This window comes from Podarcis bocagei, assembly GCF_964188305.1.
Source record: "Podarcis bocagei genome assembly, chromosome: 10".
Lineage (NCBI taxonomy): Eukaryota > Metazoa > Chordata > Lepidosauria > Squamata > Lacertidae > Podarcis > Podarcis bocagei.
In genome coordinates, this window is record NC_138135.1 from 16,997,833 (window position 1) to 17,017,722 (window position 19,890).

At 41.1% G+C, this 19,890-nt stretch overlaps 1 protein-coding gene and 1 long non-coding RNA gene across 4 annotated transcripts in view; both read right to left on the reverse strand.

Annotated features, from left to right (window-relative positions):
• Window positions 1–2,032: 2,032 nt before the first annotated feature.
• AEBP2 (AE binding protein 2) overlaps window positions 2,033–19,890 on the reverse strand; it is a 33,574-nt gene continuing 15,716 nt past the window's right edge. The window contains exons 4-9 of one of the 3 annotated variants that reach the window (XM_081210220.1): window positions 17,811–17,997; window positions 12,357–12,481; window positions 8,251–8,318; window positions 6,936–7,049; window positions 6,384–6,448; window positions 2,033–4,105 (exon numbers count right to left, since the gene is read on the reverse strand). In XM_081210220.1, coding sequence (XP_081066346.1) covers window positions 6,394–6,448; window positions 6,936–7,049; window positions 8,251–8,318; window positions 12,357–12,481; window positions 17,811–17,997 — 549 coding nt within the window. In that variant the 3' untranslated portion in view covers window positions 2,033–4,105; window positions 6,384–6,393. Of the gene's footprint in view, window positions 4,106–6,383; window positions 6,449–6,935; window positions 7,050–8,250; window positions 8,319–12,356; window positions 12,482–14,629; window positions 14,705–17,810; window positions 17,998–19,890 lie in introns of those variants that run through there. The other 2 variants (XM_081210221.1, XM_081210222.1) reach the window with 2 other exon arrangements.
• LOC308595867 lies at window positions 14,923–15,802 on the reverse strand. Its single transcript, XR_014012148.1, has 2 exons — window positions 15,720–15,802; window positions 14,923–15,621 (listed from the first exon to the last, which is right to left on the reverse strand). It is a non-coding gene; the product is annotated as an uncharacterized lncRNA (long non-coding RNA).

Genomic DNA, 19,890 nt, shown 5'->3' on the forward strand with positions numbered 1-19,890 from the left:
ATTTGTCGGACTTTGAGTAAAGAAGTTTCGTAGGTTCCTATACACACTCATTCCTTCTACCTGAGTGCAAAAGGAAGCATCTTTCTACAGGGCTGGGTCAACTGTATAGCCCCCAATCTCCCCCCCCCCGCCACACACTGGGTACTGTTCCTACCCAGCCTAGCCTATTGCAAGCCTACCCAGACACCTTATTTTATCATGTAGCAGTGTTCCCCAAACTTGGGTGTGCAACTGTTGTTGGACTACGACTCCCATCATCCCTAGCTAGCAGGACCAGTGGTCAGGGATGATGGGAACTGTAGTCCAAGAACAGCTGCACACCCAAGTTTGGAAAACCCTGATGTAATGCCCAATTTTTCATTTTATTCTATGCCTTTGCCTTAACTTTTAAACTGGGCTCTCTTTTCTTTGCATAAAGTGGAAAGTCAGAAACTCTGTGATAATATGGCAATAGGCTGGAGTTAGCAAATATGATCCCTTCAGGCATTCAATTTTTTACTTTTCTTAACTGTAAAGGTAAAGGTAAAGGGATCCCTGACCATTAGGTCCAGTCGTGGCCGACTCTGGGGTTGAGGCGCTCATCTCGCTTTATTGGCCGAGGGAGCCGGCGTACAGCTTCCGGGTCATGTGGCCAGCATGACTAAGCCGCTTCTGGCAAAACAGAGCAGCGCATGGAAACACTGTTTACCTTCCCACCGGAGCGGTACCTATTTAACTACTTGCACTTTGAAGTGCTTTCGAACTGCTAGGTTGGCAGGAGCAGGGACCTAGCAACGGGAGCTCACCCCGTCGCGGGGATTCAAACCGCTGACCTTCAGATCGGCAAGTCCTAGGCTCTGTGGTTTAACCCACAGCCCCACCTGCATCCGTTCTTAACTGTAAACTGGCTCAACTGACCCAAACGGAGGGTCCCTGTGGGGTGACCTCCACTGAGGAGCTGCCTGGCCTTGAAGCAAGTTTTTCTAGTATATGTGCTGCCAAAGCAAGCACAGAAGCAAGTTTTCCTGATCTGTCAATAAATACCAAAGGGGCAGCAGAGAGATGTGTGTCCTGTCTGGAGGTGTTAGGACATGTAGAGCCAAGGCCCTGAAACAAATAGGAAAAGCAACAGACGACTACTAAGGACCCTCAAGAATCCTACATTTTAGGAGAGAATTCTGAAGAAGAGGAGAGAGACTACCCTTTACTCCACCCTTCCCTACAACCTGACTATGCTAGCTGGGGCTGACTTGAGGTTGGGAATCCAACATCTGGAACACCACAGGTTCCTATCCCCTGCCTTGATGGGAAATTCACTTTTTCCTCTTTTCTGCTGTTTTTACACAAACTCTGCACCTTTCCTTCTGCTACCCAGGAAGTACACATTTCTAAGTGTAGTAGGATTGATCTGCCGAAATAGGTGTTGAGCTGAACAAGCCATTAGGAAGCTTAGCCTTGATTATTCTCAATTCCTTGGCTGCACATCTCTATGCATGGATAAAAAAGGTAAAGGGACCCCTGACAGTTCAGTCCAGTCACAGACGACTCTAGGGTTGCGGCGCTCATCTAGCTTTACTGGCCGAGGGAGCCGATGTTTGTCTGCAGTTTTTCCGGGTCATGTGGCCAGCATGACTAAGCCGCTTCTGGTGAACCAGAGTAGTGCATGGAAACACCGTTTACCTTCTTGCCAGAGCGGCAACTATTAATCTACTTGTACTTTGGCCTGCTTTAGAACTGCTAGGTTGGCAGGAACTGGGACCGAGCAACAAGAGCTCACCCATCGCGTGGATTCGAACCACCAACCTTCCAATTGGCAAGCCCAAGGCTCAGTTGTTTAGACCACAGAGCCACCCGTGTCCCTCTCTATGCATGGATAGCTGCCATCAAAACCTTCCTCTTTTTATAATTATTATTAATAATAATAATACACAAATGGTGCTATCCTAGTGCACAGAACACTTAATCAGACGAAAGCTAGTATTTAATTTGTATCTTTGACGCCAGTTATAAAAAGCCTGTTACAGCAGCTAACATTTAGACGCTCGAGACATACTTATATTTGCGTTGTTTTATTAGAAAAAATACTCAGGCAGGGTCTACAATCATCTGTCAATTAAGAATGGTATACAATGAATGCAAAGAGAAATAAAATTAAAAAATACAAATACAAACTATATCTGAAAAAACCTATTTGGCAATTTTATAACTTTTTTTTTAAAAAAAGAATCAAAGTAATTGCAGATGACCATATAAGTTTAAGCGGTAACTGAAGTGCTCAAGCAAAATTAAAAAATAAGAAATAAAAATAACGAACTGCATTATTTTTTAAATAGTAACATTGCTACAGATCTTTATGAAATACCATTATTAAACAACTATTCCAGAACCATTCCATGTTAGTGGTGCTTATAATCCACACATTGATGAGGAATTCAAATGTATATAGACCATTCTAGACTCAATGGGACCCAAGCAAGCATCTCATCTTCATTAAGGTAGACCCCAATTTATGGTATTGGAAAAGCTAAGTTCTCCAAGCAGAGAGTCTAGAGTTTTGTTTTTTGCTATTTAATAATAAAAAAATTAGTGTAAAAACAGCTGGTATTTATATTCACTGTAGTAATGCAAAAAATAAAAATAAAAATCCTCCTAAACATGGAGGGTTAATCATGCAGTTTGACTGCATATAGCCACCATATAATTATTATTTTTTTACATTTGTTCCTTCCAACAAGCAAGGAAAAGAATGATTTCATATCCCTTACCAGCAATGGGCGCTGTAAAAATCCGAAGGATTTCTGGAAGGATGTTCAATGTGTTTTTTGTTTTTACAACAGTAGTATATAGGCTCTTAGAAATCCAAGAGACATTTTTTTTTTATTGTTAGGAAAGGTGCTTGCTTTTAAACAAATTCTTCTGGCAGCACTAATGAATTACAATATCCTTCCATATTATTTCTACCATAATATATACATCTCAACTTCCATGCCTCTAGAAAAAACATCTACAATACATTTCATAATATAAAAATATATTACAAATCTGCAAAATTATTTTACAAGCAATGTCCCATTATCTATCTGTTTCTCTCTCTCTCTCTTTTGTCTCCATATAAGACGAACATGGTAACACATATTTTTCTATTCCTGTAGGTTAAAAGAAGTCCATAATTTCTTGCTTGGTAAAGCCAGGAAGCAATTTAATTTTCTTTTCATAGCCAACTTTGGTGCATAAACGATTGTATTTTTAAATGCTTCTTTTTTAAAAAATACAAATTTTTTTACAACTAGAAAAATTTAGGCCAAAAGGAGGGGGAAGGAGAAGGGAGATTTCTTTAGTAGCAAAGAGGAGTTTTAAAGGCCAAGTAGTAAACAAAACAACATTGCTACCTTCTTCTGTAGAGGTTATTAAAGTTAAGTCTTACTAACATACAGTAATAGTCCTTATGGAGAGGATCAGATATACAGCAACACTTAACACCGACCTGTTCCTCTTGAACGTATATTCCACCAGAAATGAAAATATGCCACCACCATTTTGCTTAAACATGATACCACCACTTGTTATGCGACGACAAGTTCACGAAAGTGACAATGGATTACTTTGCACCATACTCTTGAGAGAAGAGTTCCCTCTCTAGTGTGTATTTATTTCATTTACCAAATGACAAGATCCCAAGAAGCTTGCTTACAAAAAAACCCAACAACAACCACTACAGGGAGGGTTGTACAGGGCAATGTATTAATTGCCAGTTCATCCGATACAGGCTACGCCAGGGGGGTGGGGTGGGAGAGGTTGCTAAAATAAAAGCCGCAAGCATGCAAAGCCTTTGAGAACACCCACTATACTGCCGGTATATTTTGCTTTCCTCATCTCCCATCGTACAGATATATAGGATCTGTTCCATGTATATAATATATTCCATAGATGCACCAAATTCATTCACAGAATGGTTTGCCAAGCGTAAATAGTTGGTGGCAGCCGGGTGCAGGGGAAGAACATAAGGTGGAGGGGCTTGACTAATGTGCATTTTCAATTCTAATTCCACAGTCAGTGAATAAGATGATAGATGAGGTGCCCGCGCTGAGCTCGCTTTTACCTCTTCAACCTCTTCTGTGGCATTGTTCTAGGGAGGAAAAGGAAACATTGCATTGGTGGCTTCCCCAAAAAACGTCAAGGAAACTTAACATGCGCTGGTTAACGGGTTCACAAATGACACTCTCTCCAATGGCTGTGTCTGCGTGCCACGTTAAATCGCATTCAGCCTGATGTGTGCAAGCTGGAATCATCCATGTGAGCCCTGGGCATGAAAGGCCCGCTTCCTTTTCTCCTGGTCCCATGCAACCAGGAGAAAGGCTTCAGAAATCAACTTTTGGTTTGCCCTTACGTATGAATCAACTCAGTTTGCCCTTACGTATGAATTCGGGCTTGTGGTTTTATCACTAATTATTGTGGGTCGTTTTGGAGCCAACCACAGTACGTGATAAACCACAATCCCAAGTTTGGACAAGCAGCCAAGTTTAAGGGAAACTCGGAACAGCAAAGAGCCTCCAGAGTCCTTTCTCCAGCTGTGCAGAAATGTCGCACTCTGGTACTAGACAGCTCTTCAGACATGGATGCGTCATGTGAAAATGTTCTAATGTGGTTCAGAAATTATGAGCAGTGGCCCCTTAGAAAATGTGCACACTACCCAAATAAAGATCAGGAGTCACAACCTCAATTTTGCAACAGGATTCTGTTTTTCGTTTTTCACGTGGCAGCAATTCATGGCCAGCACAGAATCTCCAGTACATGTCTTCGGTCATGTGTGTTCCCGTTTTATTTCTGATGCTCACCATTTTTTTTAAAACCAAAAGTGAACTTTACCTTGGTTGCAGGAGCCAAAATGTTAAGAAAACACTGTAAACATTTCAAAAAAATATTAGCAAATGTATTTTATGAAGACTGAAAAAGCTGGCAGCAACAACAAAAAGTTTCATTATCCAAGAGTGAGTACATTAACTTGGAAATCTTAATGGCAAGAATCCAGAGAGTCTAGTGCAGGCATAGGCAAAATCGGCCCTCCAGATGTTTTGAGGCTACAACTCCCATCATCCCCGACCACTGGTCCTGTTAGCTAGGAATCATGGGAGTTGTAGTCCCAAAACATCTGGAGAGCCGAGTTTGCCTATACCTGGTCTAGTGCACACAGTGTTTCAGTGCTACATTGGGTTTGGGTGATTTTTCCAATTCAGTGGCAGCCCTACACCACATGGGGTGCTGATGGAGGGGGCCCTCCAAGCTGCTGGGAAGCTCTTCGGGAGTTTTAAGAAACTGATACCGGGAGGGTGAGGGGTTGGATCCTAACCATTTATTGTAATGCCATTTATTTCAAAGCAAGTGTGGTTTGGATTGCAGTTTAAATCTCCTCAAAACAGCTGGAACACATTTCACCACTGCATCATGTACATCTGAAAACCCACAGGGCCAGTGTAACAGGGTAAAACACTCGTGACTGACGGCTTTGTGTTTATATCAGTCATGATTACTTGTGTTGCATAGCGCATTTGATAGCAGCGTGCACTTTCCCAAGGCAAAACAGAAGCTGATTAATCGAAAATATGAGAAATAAAAGGTAAGTGGAAAGGCTTACTGGACACCCCAACTCACATGTTCCCCACCTGGCTTGGGGTCCCATACAAATGTCCATAAAAGTATATAGCCACATTTATCATATATCAAATTGTGCCAGGGGAAAAGGTGTGGTATAATGATACGTAAACACATGAAGCTTCCTGATATAGCATCTCTTTAGCTAGTGCTGGGCTTGATGGAGTTCTTTAAGGATGGCGTTCTTCCCATGCCTACCAACTGACTCACTGGGGGTTGAAGCAAGGGCTTCAAGTATTCAAAAGAAGAAAAAGAAAGAAGTTATGCTATTCTGTTAAGCAGTTCCTGCTCTTAATCTTTGATTGACAACAACAGTTTAAAAAGTGCAGGAACACAGAGGTTTCCTATGACAGGAGAAAGTTTTGTTTTGAATATGCACCATATATTCAATACAACAGTTTTCTTTTAAAACATTTCAGAGTATCTTTGGGGGGGGGAAATGTACAGAAGATTTAGTGGTGGGCACCTTTAGTCATTAATATAAAGGAAGCAAATCTGCTTTTAAGAAGCAGATTTAGATAGAGAATCAAATCTCAAGCAGCACCTGATGCTCAAAAACAGGTTACAAGAGCTGACCACCCCCTCTCCCCAAAGTGGAAAGAAAGTTATTTTCAAATTGAAAAATTGCACCGAGCACAGATTTCAGAGTAATACCACGTGTATTACAGGCCAAGAGTAATTAGCATATATTTATTAAAATATATATGAGAATATAAATTTGGATAAAGTTGGTATACAAAAATTGGTATACAAACCAGCATGATCTTAACAGAAGTGATCTTTCAGGATTCCACTGTGTGTACCTCCTTTACTAGACTTTCTGTACACCAAGCACAAAAAAGTAAAATACACTTGGTAAATATACACATTCCCTTTTCCTGTCACTACAGTTTAAGAACTGTTAAAATGATCTCAAACCTCAAAACTTAACTTTTTGATGCTGTTTTTGTTGGAAGTTGATGTATTGGTGTATCAAATGCTATTTACTTTCTCTAACTTCTGGCAATAAAACTAAGGTGAAATTAAGAATACTTCGAGGTCTACTTGACTGACTAAAAAGAAACTGAAGACATATGCAGGCATTGAATATTTTTCAATTCTTTTTAGTTGTGTTTTTTTATGTTTTATCACTGCTGGGTCTTCCACCCATGGCTCCTTCAGTAGGAAAGTGAGGATATAAATCAAATTAATCAAATGATAAATAAAACTTAAGCTACCAGCATTACTATTTTTGGCATCAGCTTCAAAAAGTCAAGCGAGGCTTAAGGTCATAATGAGAAGAGAACAATCAAAAATTTAGAAGTTACCTGTATATGTTTGGATCCAGAAGCAAGGCAGCATCTTTTGGTAGTTTTGATAAATGAACTACTTTAGTTTTTAACTGATGTCGCTCACTTTCATTTACCCACACATCAGGAAGACTATGAATTACAAAAAATTAAAAAAATGTCAACCTTTTCCCCCAACCATAGATGTTCTAAACGACATTTAAAAACAAAATTCTCACCAATGAATGTGAACTACCATCAGATTAGACAATGAAGATGGTCTACGAGTGGAATGGTTTTCAGTAGTAATAGCCTTGCTTAGCTTACACATGAACTAAGGGAACCAATGTTGAATAACCACTCAATGACAATGACAACATGCGTATTCTCAGGATTCTACTTAATGCAAAGTGATGGCAGCATTGCACACAAGGAGGCACTGTATACACCTGATGAAACAGCCATGGACCATTAGAAATTACCAAAAGGATCAGAGTATAGGGCTTTCCTGTTCTCGTCATCCGAAAGATGAGAATACTGCTAGATCCTGCACTTGACTCTCATAGGTTTTTGAGATGCTAAGCCATAAAGTAGAAATGTTTTAACTTCTTTTGGCAATGAAAATCCTAGCCTGTGCAAGAGCATGGATTCAACCATCAGCATCCATTATAATTCAACTTACCGGTATATCATGATGAGACAACCAATGCAACTACTCTTGGTTTAAGAAGTGCCTCTTCCTCATAGTGGCCATACTTCCATTTGCACACCACAAAAAACTAGCTTTAAACAGAAATAAAAGCTGTCCTGCATGCAATAAGCACAAATAGCTTAGAATATTGCATATGAAATGAATTGCAGTTTCAACAAGTCAGGAGAATTGTAAGGAAATTGCAATCTTCCCAGGCCAGTGTTTTTCATAATGATAGCAAAACACGTGAAACAGCAACGGACGAAGATGCACTAATATACAGTTGACTCTTCAGTGCATGCATGCATGAGCAATCCCACAGCAAAATCTGCTGGGATGATAGACTTAGGATGCAGCAGATCTCTGGCTCAAGTTGGCATCCCCAACCTCAGCTCAGCTGAAGAGACATTGGCATAGCTTGCTAATTTCTAAACTGCTTCCAGTTTTCAGTCCCCAAAAAGGGGTGTTACAGGGACCAGACTGGATCCTAACTAAGCCTGTTCCTGTGAACTGGCAATATGGCATAGAACTCTTTTTTGCCTCTGCCAAGCTTAAGTAGTGCAGCTGCAGCCAGCCCACTGCTAAATGGAGTTTGAATCTGGTGTAGCTTACACCGGCTTGCTTTGCGGCATTTCTTGTGCATAGGCTTGCTCCCATACTCACATATCCTCTGGTGTCCAGTGAAGTAGCAGCTTTATCTTTCCAGACTCCTCTTTTCTCTTAGCTATTACCTAAAAACAACAGTCAAAATTATTGGGCTAAAATTGGTTGACTGGCACTCATGACCATGCATGGAAAGTGTCTGATCACTCTGCAAACAATACTGTACAACTGGAATAAATTAGGCAAATTGAATCAATAAGCACAGAAGTATAGACTTCGCACACACTTTTAATATCTGGAGGCCTGGTATTGTTTTCAAGTCTCTTCATTGTGTGAGATACTTGCAGGGGGGAATACATACGTAAAGGGAAGGGAGGACAGAGCTGTGTCAGGAAATCAAACCTCATGAGGAACAGTTGAGGGAATTGAGTACATTTAGCATGGGAAAGAAGAGACTAAGAGGAGATATGATAGCCATTTTCAAGTTATCTTAAGAGCTGACACATGGAAGAGGGAACAAGCTCGTTTTCTCCTGCTCCAGAGGGTAAACACTCAAACCAGTGGCTTCACGTTACAAGAAAGGAAATTCTGACTAAACATCAGGAAGAACTTTCTAACTGTAAGAACTGTTCAACAGTGGAACAGACTCCCTCAGGAGGTTGTGGACTTCCTTGGAGGATTTTAAGCAGAGGCTGGATGTCCAGCTGCCATGGATGCTTTAGCTGAGATTCCTGCACTGCAGTGGGGTTGGACTAGATTCCTCTAGGGGTCCCTTCCAACTCTACAATTCTATAACCTTTTACCAGAAAATATTCTTTATAATTAATGTTAACTACGAACTTGAAAATGGCAAGGAAGTTATTTATTACATTATTGCAGCCAATTCCTGGGTGCATATGGTGGTGCTGGGGACCACTACTAGCTTCTGCCTCCAGTCTAATGCATTACAATATTAACACAATACGGGGTGTTTGTGTTTGCATCAGTGGCGTAGCGTGGGGGGTGCCAGGGGTGCCGACCGCACCGGGCGCAAAATCTGGGGGGGGGGGGCGAGTCCAGAGGGAAGGGACAAGTTCCTTCCTCCGCCGGGCTCCCCGCCGCCACCGCCAGCCTTGCGCCCTAGCGCGCGCGCCCCCCGCCGTCGCTGTGGCTGCGCTCCGCTCACTGCTCGCAGGAGGAGCAGCCGCTGCAGCAGCGCCGACGCCGCCACCGACGCCTGGCCGGGCACGGGCAGCCTCTGCACCCTGCCGCCGCCGCCATCCCCTCGGCCCAGCCACAGGCGGCGGCTGCTTCTGCCTCCATCCTCCTCCGGGCAAGCAGCGTTGTTTGCGCGGCAGCGCCAGCGGCAACTCGCAGGTTAGGGGTTGGGGGGGCGCAAATTACTTGCCTTGCCCCGGGTTAGGGGGCGCAAATTACTTGCGTTGCCCCGGGTGCTGACAACTCACGCTACGCCGCTGGTTTGCATACAATATATGTATGGGAGTCTTAGATACAAATGAGACAATACAGAGGAACATGACCCTTGTGGTCCCTACTAGCGCTACAGTTCTATTGCTCTAAGGGGACACTGCTAGACAGCATCTCCTCAGAAAAATAATAGTTGAAAAGACATGTAACATGTCAGTATTGCATTTGCTTTCCTACTGCTGCACCAAGGAAATGGTAACACAAGACCATGTTGCTTTTATCCCCAATGTTTTTATGCAGTTTGCCTTTTAAATTTCTGTCCAAAGCTTGCTGGTTGTAAGAGATGCACGAGTGCAGAATTGAGAGGGAAGGCATGGGGAGACAGCCACAAAACTCTTGTGGAAGAAGAATCACCTCCTTTAATGAAGCTCTAGAACGTTCCTGGAATTGACTCTGAACTGGCTCAAGGGGAAGGTGGGACTACAAACATCATGAAGAAGAACTGGAGTTCTCCTATGCAAAAGAAACTGTTCAATTTAAAAGCACAGATCTATAAAAGGTCAGCTCCAGCTGGGAATTAAGATTTGATCTAAGTAAATGGAATTCTGCTGACCTCTTCTGGAGAAGAGCAGAAATGCAAATGCAGAAACTATAAAAGAGCTGGCATTTTTACAGTGGTGCCCCGCAAGACGAATGCCTCGCAAGACGGAAAACTCGCTAGACGAAAGCGTTTTCCGTTTTGGAGGTGCTTCGCAAAACGAATTTCCTATGGGCTTGCTTTGCGAGTTCCTGCTGGTTTTTTTCCCTCCCCCCCCCCTTTTTCTAAGCCGCTAAGCCGCTTATCAGCTGATCCGATCAGCAGATAAGCCGCTAAAAGCCGCTAATAGTGCTAATCCACTAATCCGTCAATGGGCTTGCTTCGCAAGATGAAAAAACCGCTAGACGAAGAGAATCACAGAATGGATTCTTTTCATCTTGCGAGGCACCACTGTATTTTTATTTTGAAGTCTGTCATTCTGTATGTTATATGGCTTAGACCCAGTTATCCTTGCTGCCCCTGCTGAACAGCAGTGGGGTTGACATAATTCCTTCCCCCAAGTTTGTCATGGTGCACCTCCAAGTTTCCTTTGCAACTGCTACTGCTCTGATCAGGGGAATGCAGCCATTCTAAAAGCCTTTCAATGTGTCCCTCCAGACTCTCCCCAGGACATGTGTCTCCCCATCCCACACATCTCACCAGCCATGCTCTGCACCATCCTCAAGTACTTTTGCCAGTCTGGAATGTGTCCTTAAACCATTGGTTAATGGGACCTGGCTAGCGGGCCCCATCGTTATCTCCCCCACCCTCACCTGGGCCAAGTTTGACAGGTAGGTAGACTTGTCAATCACTTGCCATCATAATGACACCAAGTGACCCCCTTTTCCCCTGAATAGTCTGAAATGTAGAGCCCACAAAGCTGTTTCAAAGTGCTCTAGAAGTCCCAAACTGATCATAGTCTTACAAAGCCTTTTGCACAGGGCTTCTCAAAAAACACAAATCATGTGACTTGCAGTGTTGGCAAATCCCTTTCAGATAAGCCAGGTTTTTAATGAAAACATATGATGTCCACTGCAGGGCAGGTGAGTTTGGTACCTTCACTGCCTAAACCAGGCATCCCCAACCTGCGGCCCTCCAGATGTTTTGGCCTACAACTCCCATGATCCCCAGCTAACAGGACCAGTGGTCAGGGATGATGGGAATTGTAGTCCAAAACATCTGGAGGGCCAAAGGTTGGGGTGCCTGGCCTAAACATCTGTCGTTTGCCAGGATAGAGATCAGTGCTCCATGCACCAATGCCATGCAATCCCTGTAAATTTGTCAACAAAGGAATGAGGTCCTCACTGAAAATGATTCCCCACCCCTGCTCTATTCCATGTTCCGAAGGCTTGGAACGTGCTGAGGGCTCAAACACGTAACTCCTCCATTCCCAGATGTCCTCTAACCTCAAGTACTCTTCAGTAATAACTCACATGAAGAGGGAAAGGAGGTACAAAGGGCTGCACTGCTGTAATTGAAGCCACAGCCCTACTGTTGCAATGCTCCGGCTGGTTCATGCAGGCTGCTCACTCACGACTCAGCTGCAACTTCTGTGATGGGAGCCTTTTCTAGTCATGAAGACTCCTGAGTGATTTAGAGCAATGGAAGGCCAGGATTCTGTGTGGTGGAGAGGAGCTTCGGCAAATAGAAAAAGGCTCCCCCCTGCAGAAGTTACAGCTGAAGTCATAAGCATCCAGCAGGAGCAGTATAACACAGGGAACAGAGCTAAAGCTTTGTCCCACTGCTACTTTGTAATTTCTTTCCCTCTTCAAATGCAAGCAATAACAGAAGACTATAGTTTCTATGATGTCCAAGTTTGGCAAACTGAGGTTAGCATTAACCATAGTATGCCCAATTGAGACATCACAGGCAACTGGGTTTGAAGGAAACTTAGAGACCCGAGAAAGCAAAGTTCAAAATCTCATTTAGCCATGACTCCCATTTAGTGACTTTGGGTCCAAGTCAGTTCCTCTCGGCCTAACCTATTTCACAGGATTGCTGTCAAGAAGAGCAAAATATAACCTCCTGCAAAGTGTCTTACTACCATTCCTGTATAAGGAACATTTTGAGCAATCAAAATGCTGTGAAAATGTAATCTGCCATGAACATGTGGACATGCACATATCTAAGCAGTGTTTAAAAGCTGAACATCTTATTAAGGTAAGTACGGAAGAATACTTACAGTACTGTGAAATACGACACTGTGGCCTTTTCCTAAACTTTCTATGTGAGCAGAAAGGTTGAAGCAGATAGCTCGATGTCGTATGGCGTCCAGAGTCTGCGCATCAAAGAAGTCATGTGGTCTTGCTAAAAAAAGGAAAAAAGCCTTCAGAACTAATGGAAGAGCATGTTAAGTATTCAAATATTCAAGCTACAAGGGTCATACTCTATCATGAAGCAAAGTTTACCAGTTAAATTCTGATCAGCTTCGGAACAACTCCCTAAACTAACTGAAATGTTCAATACACTTGCTTTTATGATGGGCAAGCATCTTATAGATGTCATCCTATTTGAACTGTGCTTCTCTCTAAATCTACTCTGTCCAAACTTAAGACAACCAATACTAAGAAAAATGGTGCTTATAAACTGAAGACAAGCAGTCGCTTTAACTGCACTTAAGTAGCAGTGAGACACCCTTTGGAAATGAGCAATTTCTTCAGGATAGTACATTCAACTGAAGGTTCTGTCTTATATACAGACTCTTTCAGAAGGTTATAGAAGAACAAAATCATACTAGAATTGCTTCAATTATATTAACTCAAAAGAGCATTAATAACCAAATACTCAGTACAAAAGGTTTTTATTCACATGCAAGCCTTGCCTGTAGGGCATTATATAAATTTAAATTTCTCTATTAAAATTAATATGATGGCTGCCCTTTTGAATTATAAACTTAAAAAGCAGGAAAGCAAAGTAGGCAAAATCAATGTATTTTATGAGCATTATGATGGGGAAAATTTCTTAATCATTTACACCTGGTGGAATCTTGTTAACAATATCTAATCAGCATCAGTTCTTAAAGAAAAGAAAAAGTTATTGACCAATCTCAGAACAGTTGTAATTTGCACAATAAAGACATCAGCAAAGATACACAAGTCATTCATATCCCAAATTCCACTTAAAGCAAAGCAAAACAAAAACAAAAGTAACAAAAAACAGGTTTATCACATATACAACCAGCAACATTCTGATTGCGTAACATTCCAGTATTCTCTCTGCTTCGGGGGCAAACTTAGCAATGAGTCATAATATATTTCAGATGATATTGTAATAAAAAGGTGACCAACAAACCGGCAGATTCATCCAAGAAAATTATAGTTGCTTAAACAGAACAACCCCCTAAAGCATCTTACAATTTACAAAACAGAATACTGTGAACTAAGTCTTCTACATCACATGATACACATAAACAAAAGCAAAATAAGTACCACATTTTTCCGGGTATAAGACTATTTCTGTGTACTCCAAATTAAGGAAAACACCCCTCAGCACTACCAGTGTATCAGACAAGCCCCAATTTTAAACCTGAGTTCTTGGTTTAAAAACCTAGGCTTATACATGGAAAAATACGGGATGTGCCAGTTCTTTTCATAAAAACAAGCCTTAAACTTACAGTTTTAGCTGAGGAAGAATCAACATCCTTCTAGGACTACGAAATCATTAGTTGGCAGTCTATACGAATCAGTGTAATTTGCTTTCATTCATTTTGTACTAAAAGTTATTATTATGGACCATATAATTGTGTTCAACTGACTAAGAGAAAACTTTTGAGCAACCTTGGGAAATGAAATCTTAAAAGATCTAGACAAATCTTTAAATATACATACCTCAGAAACAAGCAATTTAGAACAGTTTAAGATTAAACTTATATGAGTTCTTACCTATATATAATGTTAAATGCCAAATCTTCGGAACATTTCATTTTAGATGTATAAAAATTATACATCACTAGGAGTGTTTTTAATTATGCAAGTTCTGCCTAAAATACCTTCCACTCACATTATGCTAGTTTGCTTAAAATGCTAGAAATTGAAAATATTCTGAATAGATGGAATAAAAACTGCAGATGACTACTTCAGCACTGTTCAACTGCTACTGATATTCTACTTCAACAGACTGTACCAATGTCTTAGCTCAATTAAAACAGTTCTCCAAACCATGGTCTGGGAAATCAGAAACTGGAATCACACACTTTTCTTCTTCCCTCCACTTTTAAGTTTAGCTCCAACCATAGTTTGCTGTGACATTAAAACCGGTAAACCATAATTAGTGCTTACCACCCGGACAATTAGAAACCACAATTCAAACTGAAGTTTCATCTTCTGGTTTGGAGGTAGGACAAGCAATTTTAGGCACTACAATTATGCTCAGTGCTAAACTGCAAAAAGAAAGTGAAGAAGATTGTGTGAAGGGGGTAGAGCAGGCCTCTGAATTGAATCTTAGTACTGAGAACAAGAGCAAATATGCTTAAAAACTTTCAGGGAAGCAAACATCCATGTGACTGCTTATGTAATTGGGTTATGAAGGTATCTACAGCAAGAAAAAGGAAAAAATACATTTGATTCAACTTTATACATTCCCTATACAAGCGAACACATAAATATATTTATTGACTCATTTACTGCAACAGTAAGGGAAACAAAGATGTAAAACTGGGGAATCAAGTTTCAATTCTCTGGATACTACTAATGTAAACACTGGAAACTAATTCTAAACCTTTTGCTTGAGATAGCCTTGATTTTTTGAAAGAGGTAGCTTTAAACCCTTATTCATCACCTTGTAGTTTTTTTAAAAGCAAGCTACAGCTTGTTGTTTAGCAAGCTTCCCTCTTATTTTCAACAACCGCAAGAGTGGCAAGCTTGCTTTCTCAACCGTGTTGCACATCAAGTACTGCTGGTTTATATAACATAACTATGCAATAGTTCAATGCCAAGAAGTCAAAACTGGTATAATGAAATTAATCGAAACTATAGGAACAAACTTTACTCTGCAGTTTTGTTTGCAACAGAAGCAACACTTGAAATTATAATTAACAAGAAAATAATAGGTTCTGCAGTAAAATGAAGTGCTGCAATTGTATTTCCCATATTTTTTTTTTTAAAGTACCTTCCATTTCGGAAAATAAGCCATAGTAGTTTCAGTATTACTAAAATTCTAGCAGAAAAAAATGGTAAAATTCTTCTGCAAAAGAGGACAGAACTGCACTTCTGTTTGTAAACCTAAATTTTTAAGTCTTAGTCAGGGTGTTTAATTCATCACTATCAAGTTTCATCTAAAGTCAAACGCAAAAAAAAGAGGAAAGAAGGCTGGGTACTTTCGGTGGCCTCCAAACTTGGCCCAGAAGCTGCAGCTGGTGCAAAATGCAGTGGCTCAGCTGTTCACTGGAGCAGGATATCGCTGACAAGTTACCCCATGGTTGAAGAATTGCACTGGCTGCCGATTAGCCACTGGTGCTGCTTTTGGCGTATAAAACCCTATATGGCTTGGGACCAGGATACCTGAAAGATCATCTCACCCCTTATATACCCAACTGATCACTGCACACTGCAGGCGACGGCCTCCTGCCAATACCATCTCATCAGAAGGTCTGTTCCACACAATGTAGGAATCCGGCCTTTAGAGTTGTGGCACACACCCTTGGAATTCCCTCCCCTTAAGTACTAGACAGGCGCCGTCTCTGTCTTTTCAGTGCCTACTGAGGACAACAAGATTTTTAAGTTGAGCTCTTTCCCAGTCTGCATCTTATATTGGAATTGTTTTTTAAGGCAGTGATTCTCAAACTTCCGTCCCCAGCTGTTGCTGGACTGCAACTCCCATCTAGCTAGGGATGATGGGATGTTTAGTCCAACAACAGCTTGGGACCCTAGTTTGAGAAACAGTGTTTCAAGGGGTATTTATTGTTGCTTGCCACCCTGGACTGCTATGGGAGAAAGAGAAGGATATGCCTTCAATACATAAAATATACTGTAAAGGAGAAAATGGAACACGATGTAGTGGTGCAGTTGATTGTGTATCACATTCAGCTGGTAAAAGTGGATGACATACACTTTTTCTTTTTAAAAATGCTTGATTTAACGAGTTTGATCGCATATACATATATACTGCTTTCAGTCAAATGTGCAAACTCAGTTCCAATGCTGACATATATTAATTACGTTGACATTAGGGGATAGGAAAACCCTACTTGTGGCACTGATTTGCGATGGTCAGCTAATGCATATAAATCATCACTTGAAGCTGCAGGTGAAGAATGCCGAACATGCCCATATGAACCGGCCCCACAGCCTGACAGTTTGTCCAGAGACCATGTTACAATTATTGAAGTCTAGCTTTCCCCAACTGGATGCCCTTCAGCTGTCACTGAGCATGACCCCCATCAACTCTAGCCAGTGCAGCCATGTTTGTGGCTTGTGCTAATGGGAGTTATAGTTCAAAAATGCCTGGAGGACATCAAAACGGGGAAAGTTGAAATGAGCACAAATAGGAAGAAGGGCCATTTTAGTTTTTAATTTCTGAAGTAGTAGTTTTAAATTAGTTCCCAAAATAGATTAACCATGTTGGGATCCTGAATAAAGGAGGAGCCCATAAGAACATTTATTCAAGCTTAGCTCGGTTTTTGTTTTTTAAAGGAAGATGAACAAAACAAGAATGGATGGAGCTGATTGAGGCTGCTTCATCTCCCTCCCTTCCCGGGTTATGTATGGCTTGCACCTTGGCACAAGAGCACAAGGGTTCTGGTTTTGCCACTCTCACTGGGAGACAGGAACAACAGTGGGAGCATGAGAAGGCAGAAGGCTGGGTTACTGTGAGTCAGAAGGGTTTCCACCAGTTAATGTATTTAAACTGGGCTTCAGGTGCATGAGTTTGGGAGTGCTCTCCCCACCTCCCATTGAGTTTCACATGCCTTGAGGATCACTGACAATATGGATTAGTACAGGCACAATGGTGAACTTGTTTTGTCTATGGCTAAGACAGCAAGAGCATGGAGGCACAGTATTGTGCTCCCTACCATCAGCTCCCTGTCCAGAATGAATTCCCCATGCCCCCTTCTTGCTAGTTTTAACCATGCTTAAACTTTACATCAGCACTGGCCTTATCTATTTGTGGCTCAGTCTTTTAGCAGTGGTTAAATGTTCCCCAACATAGTGTGGCATCAGTCCTATAAGAGAGAAGGGTCCAAAACCTTCATACATCCAACCTCCTTAAACCTAACAAATTACTGTGAAGTCAGTAGCACATAAAGTATGGTACAGCTACCATCTATGAAACTGTGGTGCACCCAGTTTCTGGACTTAGACAATATTATGATTATAGACACACATTAGTTTAGATAACTGCTCCGAGTCCAGAAAAGAACAGATCCCTTCTGTTTTTCAGGAGGCCCACAGAATGTTCCCCTCTACTGTGAAGTACTTGCATCTATTCTGGCTGGCCGAGTTGTGGAAATGGACCAGCTGATATAAGCATCTCTATCACCCTGTACCTTACATAAAAGATCTTAAATCAAAAGTTGAAAACAATGGAATTTATAGGCTAGCAAAAAATCAATAACTAAAAAGTGGACAAGTAGTCAAGAAAGGCAGTTTTTAAAGTTTATGCTGCTTATTACAGAACAGTCGAAGTTTCATATGCTTACGTAAAGAGCGCCTCCGCTTGTTCTTTAACTTCCTTCTTTTGTTCATTCCAGCTTTAGAAGGAGATTCTTCTTTAGCCTTTGGCTGGTTGGTAACTTTTGAAGAATTCTGCTGGCTGAAATGTGTTGGCACGTGACGAGCCAACCCACTCTGAGACGCAAAGCTCGCATTGCACCCTCCGACGACACACTAAGAAATACAAAATCAGAAATGCTCAATTAAGGCATCATAAGGAAGCTACCGATTCATTCTCACTTTGTAGTGCTGCTCCTTTAACAACGGAACAACAAATTCAGGCAACATATTAAAAACTGCTTATTTCAAAAAGAATTTCCTCTTCCCTGGATGTCCCTAATGCAGATCTGTGTGTGTTAACAAGGAATGATAGTTGAATCAAAGCTGACCTCCAAATACTTGAGCACTCAATCCATTCCAATTATACCATGCAAACATAGGCCTTGTTCTAATTTTAAAAATCCTGAAATCACATCACATGCAAGGGACAATTTTCTTGCATGCTACACAACCACCACCCATTCCTATGAGTATTTCACATGGGTAAAATACTTGTTCTCCTGACCAAGGAAGATACCTTAAAGAAAACTAGCTATTAAAGAAAATTTTATTACAATCAATTTAAGGCTCCTTTCTACACATTTCATTGAGTACTGTGGTTAAAGTGGATTAGGTGGTTATGTTCCAAAGAAGCAACATGAGCCAGCCCCAACCATATGCATCAAAAATTGCAGACATTACAAAGACCAGTATGAGCGAACAGACTACGTCAAGCAGTCTGCTGTTCAAGGATGTTGAGGGCATGTTGCCCTTGAATAGCATCAAGCTGCTGAGAAAAAACGTCAATACAGTAGATAAGTAAAAGCTGCTACGCATATCCTTACTACTCCCTGAAGGTTTTTCAGTAAGGGATATTTTGAATTCTCATCTGTGCTGAAATGTTTTCTTTGGATAGAAGCATGTACTTTGTAACCCAGTTTATCAAAATATAATTTTGTCTGCTTGGGTTCCAAAAGAGACATTGTTAGGAGAACTTCAAATCTAGTATTATACTTAGTATTATACCAGCCCCCACACCCTAACCTGCTCCTAACTTTATATGCGTTTAATATACCATCTCACACACAAGCTAAGTTTATTTAACCTGAGCAGAGGACCCCAACAATAGAAGTTGAAAGCCACAATAGCATGTGCTATCTACCTACTAACTGAAAATCATTTTATACTGAAAACTAAATCAAGGCTGAAGGTTTTGCTAAGCTGAATTTTCCTGTAGCTTAGTTAAAGTTTTGGGGTATCATCCAACCTTCCTAGCACACGCATTTTCAGCTGTGCAAAGGAACTTCCCCTCCCCCAAAATTTGTTATGGGTTTCCCAACAACCCTCCAGAACAGATTCAGGGGGCATGTGGGGAGAAGGAAGGGAAGTACCATTGTACATCCCAAAGTGCTTGAACTAGCAAAACTGTTTAGCTGGATACTGCCCTTAGCCTACAGCAGCATATTTTTGCTCCTCCCAAACTTGATATTGATGTTTTCAGACCTGAAGGTTAACAAAACACCACCCCAAATTGGTTTGGACAACAATCTTTTGGCTTAAAACACAAATATGAATGAATCTTGTGGGCATGCACATAGCTCCTTCACTGCTCCCTTTGTGGAGGAAGCCAACAATTCCATCAACCACATTTTCGTACCACTTCACTATTAAGAAAACCTTGAAGAGGGTCAATACTTGAAAAAATATACATTCTAAACATTCCAAAAAAAGTAGAAATACCAGGAAGTTCAAGAATACTTTCTCATTTCATTTGAATCAGAAAACTATATTTAACAGCTCTACATCAAGCCAAACAATTAAGACAACTTCAAACCATGAATTCATATCCAAAACCCTTAACCATAGTTGCCCAGTTCAAATTAAACAGGAAGCAAGACTTCTTGGTTTGCTCACTTGCTCATGTGAACAGAAGAGGAAATGGGCTGTGGCCAAAAGACTTGTTCTTATCTTTGCTTATCAAGTCAATATGTGATCATCCAAACATGGTCACTTGTGAAGATGAGTGTC